This window comes from Oryctolagus cuniculus, chromosome 4, assembly GCF_964237555.1.
Source record: "Oryctolagus cuniculus chromosome 4, mOryCun1.1, whole genome shotgun sequence".
Classification (NCBI taxonomy): domain Eukaryota; kingdom Metazoa; phylum Chordata; class Mammalia; order Lagomorpha; family Leporidae; genus Oryctolagus; species Oryctolagus cuniculus.
In genome coordinates this window covers 142,301,177-142,315,409 of record NC_091435.1, presented here as the reverse complement: position 1 = coordinate 142,315,409, position 14,233 = coordinate 142,301,177, and the positions used below count along the sequence as shown (strand labels likewise).

The 14,233-nt window shown below is 42.9% G+C and overlaps 2 protein-coding genes across 4 annotated transcripts in view; one reads left to right on the top strand and one right to left on the bottom strand.

Moving 5' to 3' along the window:
* The window catches only part of MRPS22 (mitochondrial ribosomal protein S22), a 28,143-nt gene extending 15,130 nt beyond the window's left edge, over window positions 1-13,013 (top strand). Inside the window, exon 10 of the transcript XR_011388390.1 lies at window positions 12,642-13,013. The gene's annotated coding sequence lies outside the window, so the exon portion shown is untranslated. The remainder of the gene's footprint in view (window positions 1-12,641) is intronic.
* The window catches only part of COPB2 (COPI coat complex subunit beta 2), a 35,640-nt gene that overhangs the window by 3,145 nt on the left and 18,262 nt on the right, over window positions 1-14,233 (bottom strand). For all 3 annotated transcript variants that reach the window (XM_051818653.2, XM_070073208.1, XM_008266237.4), the window contains exons 7-16: window positions 12,473-12,572; window positions 11,368-11,510; window positions 10,923-11,122; window positions 9,818-9,928; window positions 7,783-7,871; window positions 7,589-7,695; window positions 6,488-6,631; window positions 4,359-4,489; window positions 3,549-3,756; window positions 202-312 (exon numbers count right to left, since the gene is read on the bottom strand). In XM_051818653.2, coding sequence (XP_051674613.2) covers window positions 202-312; window positions 3,549-3,756; window positions 4,359-4,489; window positions 6,488-6,631; window positions 7,589-7,695; window positions 7,783-7,871; window positions 9,818-9,928; window positions 10,923-11,122; window positions 11,368-11,510; window positions 12,473-12,572 — 1,344 coding nt within the window. The remainder of the gene's footprint in view (window positions 1-201; window positions 313-3,548; window positions 3,757-4,358; window positions 4,490-6,487; window positions 6,632-7,588; window positions 7,696-7,782; window positions 7,872-9,817; window positions 9,929-10,922; window positions 11,123-11,367; window positions 11,511-12,472; window positions 12,573-14,233) is intronic.

The following is a 14,233-nucleotide window of genomic DNA, read 5'->3' as shown; positions in this document are numbered from 1 at the left end:
ATGAAATCTGTTTCATAAGAAGATATAAAATACTTTCTCTCAACCACATTAGAGTGCAAGAATATCTCCAATATAATCTAAAGATTAACAAATTTTAAAGACCAGAGGTAACCTTATCAAAATGGGTAATTTGAAATTACCAATACCTAGAAGTACCTACTGATCTTTCCATCAGTTAAGAAAAATCATGTTAGTACATACCTCTGCTTCAACTGCTAACTGATAAGCGATTTTTAACTCTCCAAGCTGGAGAGCAAGCTCAAAACAATGTTCAGGATCTGTAGACACTGTGAGAGCTTGCTGCTTAAAGCCCTAAAGATGAAAAACATCAAATGTGAGATTTATGTTCACATGCACTTTGTATATACACAATTCATCTATCATACTGAAAATATTGCTGACAAACCCTACTAAATACCTTTTAATGAGAAGACAGAAAAAAGGACTAATTAAATTAGGTGAGAGCAGATATTCATCTGTATAATGTCAAATGGTTTTTTCTCTAGAGGATTTTTTACTTTACACTGACTTGAGGAGCACAGAGATCGCCCATCTACTGGTTCAGCAAAGTACCTGCAGCAGCCAGGAGCCAGGAACTCAATCCTGCTCTCTCGTGTATGGCAGGGACCCAACCACTTGAGCCATCAAATGTTGCTTCCCAGGGTGCACATTAGCAGGAAGCTAGAATCAGAAGTGGCACTGAGGCTCGAAACCCAGGCACGCTGGCATCCCATATGGGTGCCGGTTCGAGACCTGGCTGCTCCACTTCCGATCTGGACCTCTGCTATGGCCTGGGAAAGCAGTGGAATATGGCCCAAGTCCTTGGGCCCCTGCACCCACTTGGGAGTCATGGAGGAGGCTCCTGGCTTCGGATTGGCACAGCTCTGGCTGTTGCGGCCAGTTGGGGAGTGAGCCATCAGAGGGAAGACCTCTCTCCCTCTCCTCTCCCTGTGTAACTCTGACTTTCAAATAAATAAATATTTTTTTTTTAAACAATGGCGGCTAGTCAATCCTACTCTAGTAAAACAACTTGTAAAATTAGAAAAGCTGATCTACGAGCAATTTCAGAGAACAGGCACAGTGGCACAACTGTAGCTGCTGAAAATCAATCAACAACCTGGGCCTTAGAGGTCCTCTGTCTAGTCCCTTATCTCACGGATAAGTCTATTAGTGGTAAATGGACAAATAAAAATCTTCCAAGTTTCTTCCAATTGTAGGTCATTTAGCAAACATTTTGTATTCAGGTCCATAAACCTGTACGGTGGCTCACCTATGCCTTTACTGGTCTCATGTCCAGTTTATCTAAATCAGCAAGCTTACCAAAGGACAGAAGTCAGATTTTCTCATGCTCTGTTAAGCCATCAGGAATAGGCCTTTAACCTGTAATGCATGAATTAGCTTCTCTCCTAAGTTAAACAGTATGGATGGGTCTGCCCTATGGGCACATATTTCAGCTTTAGGGATATAGTGTGTCAGACAAAAAGCTCAGGGCTAGTTTACTCCTAAGGAGTAAGGACAGCATAAGAAACATCCCAATTCGTACTGCAGAACCATGTCACATGAAGGGTCAGCGCTGAAACAATCGCCCTAACAGCAGTTAGTCCAGGACTGGTCCCCCCAACTCCCTGATGCATAAAGAAGGCAGGTTTACTCCTTGGACAGGGTAAAGTGGACCATCTCCAGCTGGGGGAATGCCTATCCCACCAAAGGGAGTACTGAGTATCAAAGGGAAAATCATAGGCTCAGTGAGACACTGGGAATGGATGTGTGGACTAAATGAAATACTACATGCTAAGTCTCCAAGTCGTCTTATACTTAGCCCAAGAAAGATGGTGACTGGGGAGCTGCTTTTAATATTGCAGTATGTCAGCCAAAGCAGCACCCAGTACATTGTTAGGTGCTCATTAAATTAACTGAATAAATACATGGTTATTAAGTTCATTAGCTGAAGGTAATGACAGTGAGGCTCCCTAATCAGATAGCCTAAACACATCACACAATGCCATCCACACCCTACAAACTCAGCCCTTTTGATCTGTTTCTTGGACCTCTGCTCTTGAAAGACAGAGATCAAAAATGAATAAAAGCAACTTGAAGGAAGCACTTTAAAAAAACAAAAAAATTCATAGCCTCAGAGATAAAATAAATTTTCATCTTTATAAGTAAGATTAAGTCATAGACTAATAGGAAAATCAGCTGGGGTAGGTCCAATGTTTGACAGTTTGAGAGGGAATACAGAAAACAAATCACCATAAAATGATGCCTGCAAATCTCTCAGAAGTGAAGGACATCACTTTCCCAAAGGACTCATGTAATACCCAACAGACCAAATGAAACTAATCTCTACCAAGGCCCACCAAGAGTGACATCCACAAAGCTTCCTCAGAGGAACGAAACAGGCCATATACCAAGAATCGGGAATAAAAATGCTTTAGACTTCAACAACTAGAAGCTAAAAGGCAATGGAACAATAACAATGCCTTCAAAACTTAAAATTACCTCCAACCTAGAGTTGTATAGTTGGTTAAATGGGCCAGTATGTTACAGGGTAGGACAATGGTACTTTCATATATTCAAAGCCACAAAAACTTGACCTCCCACTAACGACCCTTTCTCGGGAAACTGAAGAACTTGCTCCACCAAAATGAGGGCATCAACCAGGAAAGACGACGGGATTACAGGAAACAATGGATTCTTCTCTACAGAGGCCAAGAGAAGCCTGGCTATGATGGTGGGGAGATATCCATGATGAGAGCAGAAAACCCAGTTCAGTCTGCAGCCAACTAAATAAACTGAAAGGAGAGCGTGAGAAATCTGGAGAGTTGAGAGAGTCTAGGGGGATGTAACCTTAAGTACACAGAAAACTACAGACTCTAGAGAACTCTTAGAGCTTTCTTTCGTGCAGCTGTCAGCCCTAACTGCACGGCTCAGCTGTGAGCCTTTTACATAGCCCTAACAACATACATGTCAAGGACTGATGCACCCAAAATTATATGAACATACCTAGGACAAGGCATAGGAAAGGGACACGTGTATGGCAGATGGGGGGGGCAGGGGTAGGCACAGCAGAAGAAAGCTCAGCCTTCATCTCTGGGAAGTCACAGGAAACGAAGAAACAGCTGACTTTTATGTTATGTTAGAGATGTGGAACAAATACAACAAGAGTTAAGGAATTATCTCCAGGCAACAGGAAGGACAGAAGGGAGAGCCGCTTTATCTCCAGTCTGAGAGAACTTTGTGCATATATAACTGACAGATACTACATTAAAAAAAAAAGGCATGTCACTAAGGCAGGTGGGATACAGAGAAAAAGGAAGCACAGAAATGAAAATATTAAGACTACAAAAGAAGTATGCAGGAGGATGCTACATCTAACATTTCAAAGGGGTACAAAAGACACTAAGAGAAAGTTAAGGAGAGTACCACGCGCTTTCACAGTGTGTATATACAATTGTAGGACTGACGCCAAAACTACAGGGACGGCTTGGCAGTTGAGAAATCCACACTAACAGTCTTTCAAATTGCTGATTTAAAAAAAAACCTCTTACCTGCTTTTCCAAAAAGTGTGCAACTCTGGTCCTTTGTTCCTTTGGAATGGTGGGAAGGACCTTATCAGCCATACCGAAGTCCCTCCGCATGACAGCTGTCTGGTATTCCAGGACTGACACCAGCAGGGAGTAGCTTACAATGTTTAATTCTTTATCACCCAGATAGAGCCGGTTATCCTTAGGAATATAGCCCAGGAGATACATTGTCCTATAACAGAACCAGAAACCAAGTCAGAAGCAAACTCAAATCTGCAGTTACACATGCGTACACACACAGCCTCTTGCTCAAAACCTTTCCATTTGGGGCAATTTCAGTGAATGACAGGCACCTACTGAAACTTTTAACACTGAAAGATCAGCCTACCATTGCTACAAGTCAGCTACAGATTTTGTTTAAAAAGCACGCTTTTGGCCGGCGCTGCGATTCACTTGGCTAATCCTCCGCCTGCAGCGCTGGCACCCCGGGGTTCTAGTCCCAATTGGGGCGCCGGATTCTGTCCTGGTTGCCCCTCTTCCAGGCCAGCTCTCTGCTATGGCCCAGGAAGGCAATGGAGGATGGCCCAAGTGCTTGGGCCCTGCACCCGCATGGGAGACCAGGAGGAAGCACCTGGCTCCTAGCTTCGGATCGGCACAGCGCACCGGCCGCAGCGCGCCAGCTGTGGCAGCCATTTTGGGGGTGAACCAACGGAAAAGAGAAGACCTTTGTCTCTGTCTCTCTACCTCTGCCTGTCAAAAACAAACAACAACAACAAAAAAAACCCAGCACACTTTTAGGTTGCTTAAGACAAAAGCAAAACAATTTAACATTACCTGTCCAAATGGGCAATGGTGACTATTTCTCCTCCGACATAATAATTTAATCTGTTCACAGAACTTGTGTAAATGAAACAATCGCCTACCCAAAGCCCTGTTTTCACAATTTCCTGAATCTCACCAAGAACCTGCAGCAAGAGAATAAAAAACTATTACTATCTTATCCAACATGAGGAACGTGTAACAAAACGCTTCGAGTGATATGGCAGAATAAGGTACACAAAGTAAAATCCTATTTCAAGGGGAAAAATTTTTTTTTCCTTGGAATTTTCATTGTCTTTCTTCACTCAAGAGAATAAATTCCTGGGGCTGGTGTTACGGCACAGCAGGTTAGGCCGCCGCCGGCAAATCCAGCATCCCCTGTGAGGGCCAGTTCAAGCTCCTGCTGCTCTATTTTCCATTCAGCCCCTTGCTGATGGGCCTGTGAAAGCAGCAGATGGCTGAAGTGCTTGGGTCCCTGCCCACCTATGTGAGAGACCAGGATGGACTTCTGGGTTACTGACTTTGGCCTAGCCCAACCCAGGTTATTGCAACTATTTGAGGAGTAAACCAGCAGGTGGAAGATTCTCTCTCTCTCTCTGTGCAATTCTGCCTTTCAGGTAAAATGAATAAATTAAAAAAAAAAATTCCTAACTAATGTTGTCCAGCATGAACAGCCTCAAAGCAGAAGATGACATCGAGCCTAGTTTGTAATTAGTGCATTGGTTTTCATTTAAATTATAGTAAAAGTAGTATGTAAAATAATTTTTTTAAAAATTTGAGGAGGGGCTGGCACTGCACCATAGTGGGTAAATAAATCTTTAAAATAAAATTTGAGGGGCCAGCAGTGTGGCATGGTGAGTAAAACCACCACCTGCGGTACCAGTATCCCATATGGGTGCTGGTTCAAGTTCTGGCAGCGCCACTTTTTTTTTTTTTTTTTTTTAAGATTTTATTTATTTATTTAACAGGTAGAGTTATAGACAGTGAGAGGGAGAGACAGAGAGAAAAGTCTTCTGTCCGCTGGTTCACTCCCCAAATGGCCACAACAGCCAGAACTGGGCCAATCCAAAGCCAGGAGCCTCCTCTGGGTCTCCCATGCGGGTGCAGGGGCCCAAGCACTTAGGCCATACTCTACTGCTTCCTAGGCCATGGCAGCTCCCCTGTTAAGGGGAAGATGGCGCAAGTAGTTGGGTCCCCACACCCACATGGGAGACCCAGAAGTTGTTCTTGGTTCCTGGCTTTGGCCTGGCCCAGTTCTGGTCATTGTAGGCATTTGGGAAGTGAACCAGCGGATGGAGGATCTCTATCTGCCTCTGTCTCTCAAATAAATAAATAAATCTTTTTAAAAATATTTGAGAGGCAGAGAGCGAGAGAGGCTCCCATCGACTGTACTTTCCAAATGCCTGCAATGGCCAGGACTAGGGCAGGCTGAAGCTGGGAGCATTAGGAACTCAATTCTGGTCTCCCACATGGGTGGCAGGGAACTACCTGTATGTGATATCATCTGCTTCCTCTCAAGGTGTGAGTTATCAGGAAGCTAGAATCAGTAGCAGTGCCTGGACTCAAATCAGGCCCTTTGATGAGGGACGCAGGAATCCCAAGTGGGGTTTTAACTGCTTACCAAACACCACTTGGGAGTACCTGGGCAAGAAATACATAAACACATAATGTACAATTAAAAACCACAAATTCCTAGGTGAGTATTTGTAATGTGAAATCTCATTGTTGGGTCAAAACTATGGTCTGAGAGATTATTATTTTAAACCCTCTAAGACACAGGAAACTGGAATGTTAAGTATTTCATGGCACATCTCCACAATGGGTGACTTATCTTTAATATCTGGGAGCTCACCTAAACCATTCTTGCTAAACAGTACTAGAACCAAAACAATCACAAATTTCCTTATAGAAAAATATCCGTGGAAATCTACAGATGTCCTAAAATCAAAGCACAAGCCTTTTTTAAACCTATTTGCTTTCAGATTGACTCTCAAGCCAAGATTTTAATTTTCACATGTCACCAGAACCTTTAAATGATGCGTTTCTCCAATCCTGATTAATAATGAAGTGCTGCAGTCAGTAGTGTGTGTTGTAAGAATACAAATCATTTAACAACAAAGCTGTGGTTATGCTGCTGCAGTTACCTCAAAGGCGTCTTCAATGCCGTCTTCGGTAACACCCTCATGTGTTTCCTGTGCAGACAGGACTTTTTCTGACAGATACTTAAGGATAAAAAATGACTCCTCAGTGGCAATGCAGACGAGCTCTCCCGAGTCTGACCAGAAAATCTGCAATGCAACAGGCAAAGATAGAGACAAGCGATTTGCATTTCTGAGTAGATATGACAAACTACATATACTTTATTTCTTACAAGAATTACCTTTTGACATTAAGATAGTACGCAATAATTTATAAAGTGCAATTATACCTATGTTTGGGAGGTGGACAGGGAAGGGCTGTTCCACTTAGCTTAGAAATGTGAAGACAGGAAGGAGAGCAGTCAGTGCATGCTGGGTGTACTATCACCTAGACGGGCAGACGTGTTCCAGCGTACTGCCCTAGAAACGTTCCTCGTCCTTTCCACTATCTGCCACCCCTCCGCAGCCTTTGTAGACATTTATCCCAACTGCCTCTCCCAGTGACATTTTAATACCACAGATACACTGTTCACACCGAGGTAATGCATACATATGGGGTACACGAGTGTGTATATAACATATATACACCTAACTGCACTTTATACATAAAGAGAGAAGGGGTTTTTTTGGTTCCTGTTCACCAGGAACCAGTTTTGCCTCTCCTGAGAATGCAGGTTCTGGAAGACGGAAGCGAGACCCAAGAGGTGGTTTTTCCCCACGGTGGACACTGTCGAGGCAGCAGGCTCCGCAAAGGCAGACACTCGGTGCCGCAGTGCTGAGTGGTCACCTCCAGAGTCCTCAGCCGTCACTAGCTGCTGTCTGAACGGACTTCTTGACTGGAAAGCATGCTCTTTCACTCCATCAAAAAACATTTAAACACGAATGGCATCTTGAGATTTGGATAAATTTCTATACTTTTCAAAAATCTTCAATGTCAGCTGCCTCATTCAAATACCACAATCCTGACTTTCTGAGCAGTTCTGAGGTAAATGGTATTCTGCCCAACTCAAGGGAACAGGGACAGTGCAGGGCTACTTCTTGGTCTCAGGGACCCACAATCTGTCACAAAGACGAACATTCCAAAACGACAGTGGAGTCAAAACTCACGTGTTTGGGCTGAATTTCAATCCTGCGTATGAGTTCTGTGTTGTCCCAGTCATAGAAGGCTAAGCCATTCACAGATCTGACTCCCAGTAAGAAGCCTCCATATATGCCTTAACAGAACATAAACACAGTTTTGTTTAGATGTTTGTGAGCTCTGCAAAGTGTCTAAAAATGTATCATATATAAATATCACTCACTTTCAGCTCCAAAATCTGGCTTAAATGATTTTTTTTCCTTAAAGTTCTTAAATATCTTTACAACACTGTTGCTCTCTCTTATTGCATATCTGGGCGGGGGGAAAGAGAAAGTAAACAGCATATTTAGTATATACTAAACCACAGTTTTATCAAATGTTAGCAGTATCTTCAAATATTTTTGAATAATTATGCAAAAAGATGAGTATTTAGAGACTGATGTATTTTTTTTCTTAAGAGACCAGTGAATTTCTTACAGTAGGACAATGAGTGGATTTCATACTGTGTATTACACAAATTACCAGGACTTATAAACTATTTAGAAACTGGGTATAACCAAAATGTCAATCAGTAGGCAAATGATTAAACAAATTGTGATATATTCATAAAATGGAGTATTACTCTGCAAACAGCAGACATTGATTAGTTATCCAGGCAACGCAAGGCTGTGTCTAGGAAACATTTTGCTGAACAAAAGAAGCTGGATACATCAGGACATTAGGACTGCACTTATATTAACCTCTAAAAAAGACTGATCGACATATGGTGGCAAAAAGCGAATGAGTACCTGCCTGTGGCTGGGAATGCGCATTTGTCCAAATTTACTGAAATGCACACTGAAAGTGGTACACTGTCCTGCACAAATTATACCCCATGAAGCTAATCAAAAACAAAAGAAAAACTGTGACAAGCGGCTTACAGTCAGCCATGTTCAGCAACAACTCGGGAAAGTGGTTATTCTGGCCTCTGCCTTGAAAGCGGCTCAGAGCTATCACTGGATATTTGATAACTGTGCTTGGGGTGAGTGCACTGTTGGTTTGAGGACGACGCTGGGCAAGGTCTTGGCTGCATAAAGCTGCAAAGAGGCAACTATCAAAATAAAGGGGGAGGTGTGTTTGGAGAAGTGACAGCAGTCATGAACTGCAGCTCTGCTCTGTGGTACACAGAACTGTGTGTGTGTGCGTCTACTCAAGAAATTCATGGAAAGACGAAAACAATTCCCCATCTCTCAGTAAACGGTGCTATAAAAACTTTTTAAATATATTGTATTATGAAGAGGCTCAAGTCACCCTACCGTTTGGTGGCAGAAGGCAACACAAAACATGGGGAAAACTAAGACAACTAGGAGGACGTAATTCAGCTATGTGGTCTGAAAACACCAAAGCCCTAATGTTTATTACATGCACCAAACAGGAGTCAAAAAGGAACTGGAGTTTGTGACTGTCTAGTAAAACAACTTGAGACTTAAATGATTTCTTTCTTTTAATCAACATTCTGATTTCAGACAGAAATTTGTTTTGTTAACAACACAGAAAATCAGCTTTTAAAAAGATTCAATAGGGGTATAGTAAGTGTAGCCACCTGCAATGCTGGCATCCCTTGTGGGTGCCAGTTCATGTCCCGGCTCCTCTACTTCAATCCAGCTCCCTGCTAATAATGTGCCTGGGAAAGCAGTGGAAGACGGCCCAAATGCTTGGGCCCCTGCACCCATGTGGGAGACCTGGAAGAAGCTCCTGGCTCCTGATTTTGACCTGCCCCAGCCCTTGCCATTGCAGTCACCTGGGGTATGAACCAGGAGATGGAAGATCTCTTTGTCTCTCCCTCTTACTCTTTCAAATAATTAAGTCTTTTTTAAAAATTGAATAAAGTTCTTATCAGGATGACATCAAACCACAAAGTATCTGTCCAAACAGCAGCAGCAGTACTTTAGGACACACGTGATCAGGAGGGCCTGCCAAGGGCTAAGGGACATCAGCAGCAGGTCCTGTGAGGGTTCCATCAAGGAAATGGGTGCTGGGTGCTCAGTGCAGTGGGATTACTGGGTCAGCCTGAGAGTCGGCCCAACAGTGAATACAGGGAGGGCAAGGTCAGGTCACAGTGCAGCTGCCCCTGATTCTAACTTCCGATGACTGCTTCAGTAAGAACTGTGTTAACCACGAGAAGCACAGCCTGCCCTGCACCTCCAGCACCTCTTCTGGACAGCAGCTCTCAGCATGCATCTGTAACCAGGACAAGCTGCATCTCAGTCAGAACTTACTCTGAGGAATCATGGGCCCATGCGAACTCCTGGGCAGACCCAAAGCTCTTATTTCTCAAGGCCATTGCCGTGTAGATGATGTACTCTCCATCACCGCACACCACAACAAACCTAGAAATTACAGAAGCCAGGGAGGGAAGGACAGAGGAATAATGACATGTAGGAGTTAGGAAACAACAGTTCATCTTTATGGTAAAATAACTGTAATAGCAAATAATATTTCAACCAATAATTACAATTTTATCTTTGAAATACAATACAATCTTTGAATACAAGCCAGACAAAAATATTCCAGCCAACAAATCCAAAAGCAAATCACAAATATGGGATTACTGCTGAAAATGTCACTGTAATGGTCTCTTATCAACAGAGGAGGCCGGGGACGGGAAGGTGAAAAAGGCTAGACATGCAGAGGATGGAATTCAGTTCTGCAGCTGCTATCTGCTGAGCACCAAGATGCCCAGGACATAGCTCACAACACACTGCAAGAAGGCACTGTCTTATTCTAAGACCCTCTTCATTTTAAAGTTGATCTTTCAAAGCAATGAAAATATATTAACTCAGTTTTTAATGACTTGTTAAATTTCTCAAGAGTACTTTAACATTTAAATGAGTAGATAATGCATAAACAAAATTTTTTGTCAATACACATAAAACAACTCAAAATCAGCATTTAGAACACTGTAATGGCAAAATAAAAAGCTTACAGCAAAGAATATTTCAGGTATTAAGAGAAATATTCTTCTTAAGAGCAATGAGTCAGAAAATACTGAGAGAGCACCTACTAAGTCTCAGGGTAAGTAAGGTAAGACCCTGGCCTCAAAAGAACACAGCATAACATACGAGAAGTAAGAGTAAACAATACTACTTTACTCTTACAGTCTGTGTGCTGCAGAACAGGGCCAAGAAGGCAAACATTTTGCATGCCAGCTTGATCAAGTGGCAGGCCTGCTGCAGCTGTGCTGAGGATTACGAGGCTAGGGCAAGGGCTCGGTGCAGAATGACCAGCGATGCCCACCACAGGGCAGAAATGGAACAGGCTGTGGCTCCGCACACTGTGACCTCACACACACAAGCTCAGCGACAGACCTGAGCAATGGCTTACCGCCCGTTGGGATTGTGCTGAATAGTCTGAGGGTATATCTCACAACTGCCCATATCCTTCACTGCCAGTGGCAGCCTTTCTCCATCTTTAATTTCAGCATCTCCCATTGCCTTTAGGTTTGCCTGCTGGACTTCTGAATGCTTGGCCCAAATGATCTTTCCATTGGCATCCATGGACATCGCAGGTTCCTCTCGACCAAGCTGACGAATGACAAGTGGCTCTTAGCAATGAAAGGAAACCAAGTGGAACCACAGCAAAATCAGACACTCTTTTCCCTTAACAGCAAGCCCTTTCCTTTCTTCCACCTTTAATGTCCACTGCTTAAATTCTAGTGCTTGCTTACGGGTCAGTTTAATAAGACTGGTGACTTAGAACATGACAGTATTAAAATACAAGAAAAACAGCTTTGCCTAAGTCCATCTATTTAGAAAAATAGTCTGAATACCTTAACAATGATGCTCCCTTCGTCATAGCCCAGCGCGACACTGTTGGAGCCTCTCAGACTGGCCACACACCACACCCTCTCCATTCCGTAATTCAGCGTGCTCTCTAGCCGGTAGGTGCTTGAATGCCAAATGCGCACTGTCCCTATAAAGAACAGTGTGAATATTCCCTTTTGATACAAACATCCACAAGTGTGTCAGCTGAATAAGCCACATGAAGATCTTTTATTCAAACACAGAACATTTCCTGGCAGTTTAATGACAATGGTGGGGGAGGAAGGTGGCGGGAGTCTGTAGTCTTCGAATGATTTTATAAATTAATGTAAACAAAACAACAAACTTTTTGGGTGGGCGTTTGGTTAAGACACTGCATACTGGAGTGCCTGGGCTGAGCCCTTGCTCTGCTCCTGGCTCCAGCTTCCTCCTCATGTGCACCCTGGGAAGCAGCAGGTAGGTGTCGGCTCAAGTATCTGGGTCCCCTCGCCCACATGTGAGACCCAGTCTGAGTCCCAGTCTCCTGGCTTCACAGTCCACCCCCCAGCCTTGGCTGTTGCAGGCATTTGGGGAGTGAACCAGCAGATGGGAGAGCTCTGCCTGTCTGCCTTTCAAGTAAATAAAAATCTTTAAAAATGTTTAAGAAACTAAGAAATATTACTTTCAGTGTAAAACAGGATATCCTGAATAGGTTGCTCATTCAGTGTCTGGTGCTTTGTATACACAGGTGGTTTCTTCTCTCACTATAATCCAATGAAGTGTATATGTGTGTTCTCATTTTATATTTTACCTAGACAACACATACGTAAAGTGGGTGAGCCTGAACGTGAACCCAGGTCTGTCTAACTGAAACATGGGCTTTTTCAGTCTGTTTCTAGGCCATCTGGTATCCTCTTTAAGTAAAAGAATTAAAATCCATTAGAATAAAAATCCATTAGAATGGTGACACCAATGCTAATAATGCCTCTTTAAGTCTTCTATAGCTGAAGTCTAATACTCTAATAAAAATATCTAAGTCCTTGGAAATTTCCAATTATAATGCAGAGACCCTGCCTGGTTTAAATATCCCAGAGATATTACAAGGATAGGAATACAGTTATACTTCTGACTTACCATCTTCTGAACCTGTAATGATGATTGGCAACTCCGGATGAAAACTGGCACAAGACACATTTTGGGCGTGACCCTCCAATGTCTGCACACATGTTTTATTCTGTAATCAAGACACAGAAATCATTTTTATTATTGAAAAGTAACCTAGCCTTAATTTTTTGATGCACAGATACCTTGTAAATGATAACTGCTGTGACAAGCTAATATCCAATACAAGAGCTGGCGCTGTGGTGTACTGGATAAAGCCACTGACTGTAGTGTTGGCATCCCATATGGACACCAGTTCGAGTTCCGGCTGCTCCACTTCCATTCCAGCTCTCTGCTATGGCCTGGGAAAGCAGTGGAAGATGGCCCAAGTCCTTGGGCCCCTGCACCCATGTGGGAGACCTGGAAGAAGCTCCTAGCTCTTGGCTTCAGATCAGCCTGGCTTCGGATCGGCCCATCTCTGGCCACTGCAGCCATTTGGGGAGTGAACCAGTGGATGGAAGACCTCTCTCTCTCAACTCTGACTTCCAAATAAATTAATTTAAAAAATTTAATACAGAAATTTTTGAATTTTTTTGTATATATATTTTCTCTAAATATCTCATAGAACAGGTAATATAACTATCAAACTTGAAGATGAAAAAAAACACAAAAATATCCAGATTTTCCACTGAATGTTATCTCCTCCCTTAATACTGACACTTGGGGCCAGCACTGTGGTGTAGCTGGTAAAGTCGCCATCTGCAGCGCTAGCATCCCATATGGGTGCTGTTCAAGTTCTGGCTGCTCCACTTCCTATCCAGCTCTCAGCTAACACACTTGGGAAAGCAGTGGGAGATGGCCAAGTTGTTGGGTCCCTGTACCCACATGGGAGACCTGGATGAAGCTCCTGGCTCTTAACTTCAGTCTTTCCTAGTTCTGGCCATTGTGGCCATTTGGTGAGTGAACCAGTGGATGGAAGACTCTCCCCCCCGCCCTGCCTTTTTCTCTCTCTGTTTGCCTTTCCCTCTCTGCAACTCTTTCAAATAAATAAATCTTAAAAAAAAATAAATAAATAAATACTAGCACACAGCATCTGTGGACTAAGCAGACAATACTACTTTTAGCCTTTAATATTTGTATTACAGATTTAAGTACAAATGTGAGGAAGTTTCAAAGTAGAATGCTTTTTCTAGGCTTCATTTTGTTAGGTTATAGAAATTTTTAATGTAAGAAAAAAATAGAAATTTAAATATCAGAGATAAAAAGCATAGTAGTGAAGAGTTCCTAACCAGGTTTATAAGCATCCATGTGGTAAAATGGTTGTCATGACACTGTTGATTTGCAAGTTTTCAAATATAAATGGAAACCTGCCTATGAGGATATTGGGTGAGGTATAAGTTAATATTAGAATGTTAAAATGTCTAATTCCTATTATTAAATAAAAAATAAACATGCTGACATTTTTGTTTTTAAAATCTTGAGAAAGGGGCTGGCATTGTGGCACAGTGGGTGATCCCCTGTCTGTAATAGCATCCCATATGGGTGCTGGCTTGAGTCCCAGCTGCTCCACTTCCAACACTGCTCCCTGCTATTGGCCTGGGAAAGCAGCAAAGATTGCCTAAGTGCTTGGGGCTCTGTACCCATGTGGGAGAGCTGGAAGAAGCTCCTGGCTTCAGCCTGGTCTAGCCTTGGCTGTTACAGCCCTCTGGGGAGTGAATCAGTAGATGGAAGATCTCTCTGTCTCTCCCTCTGTCTCTGTAACTCTTTCAAATAAATAAATAAACCTCTACAGAA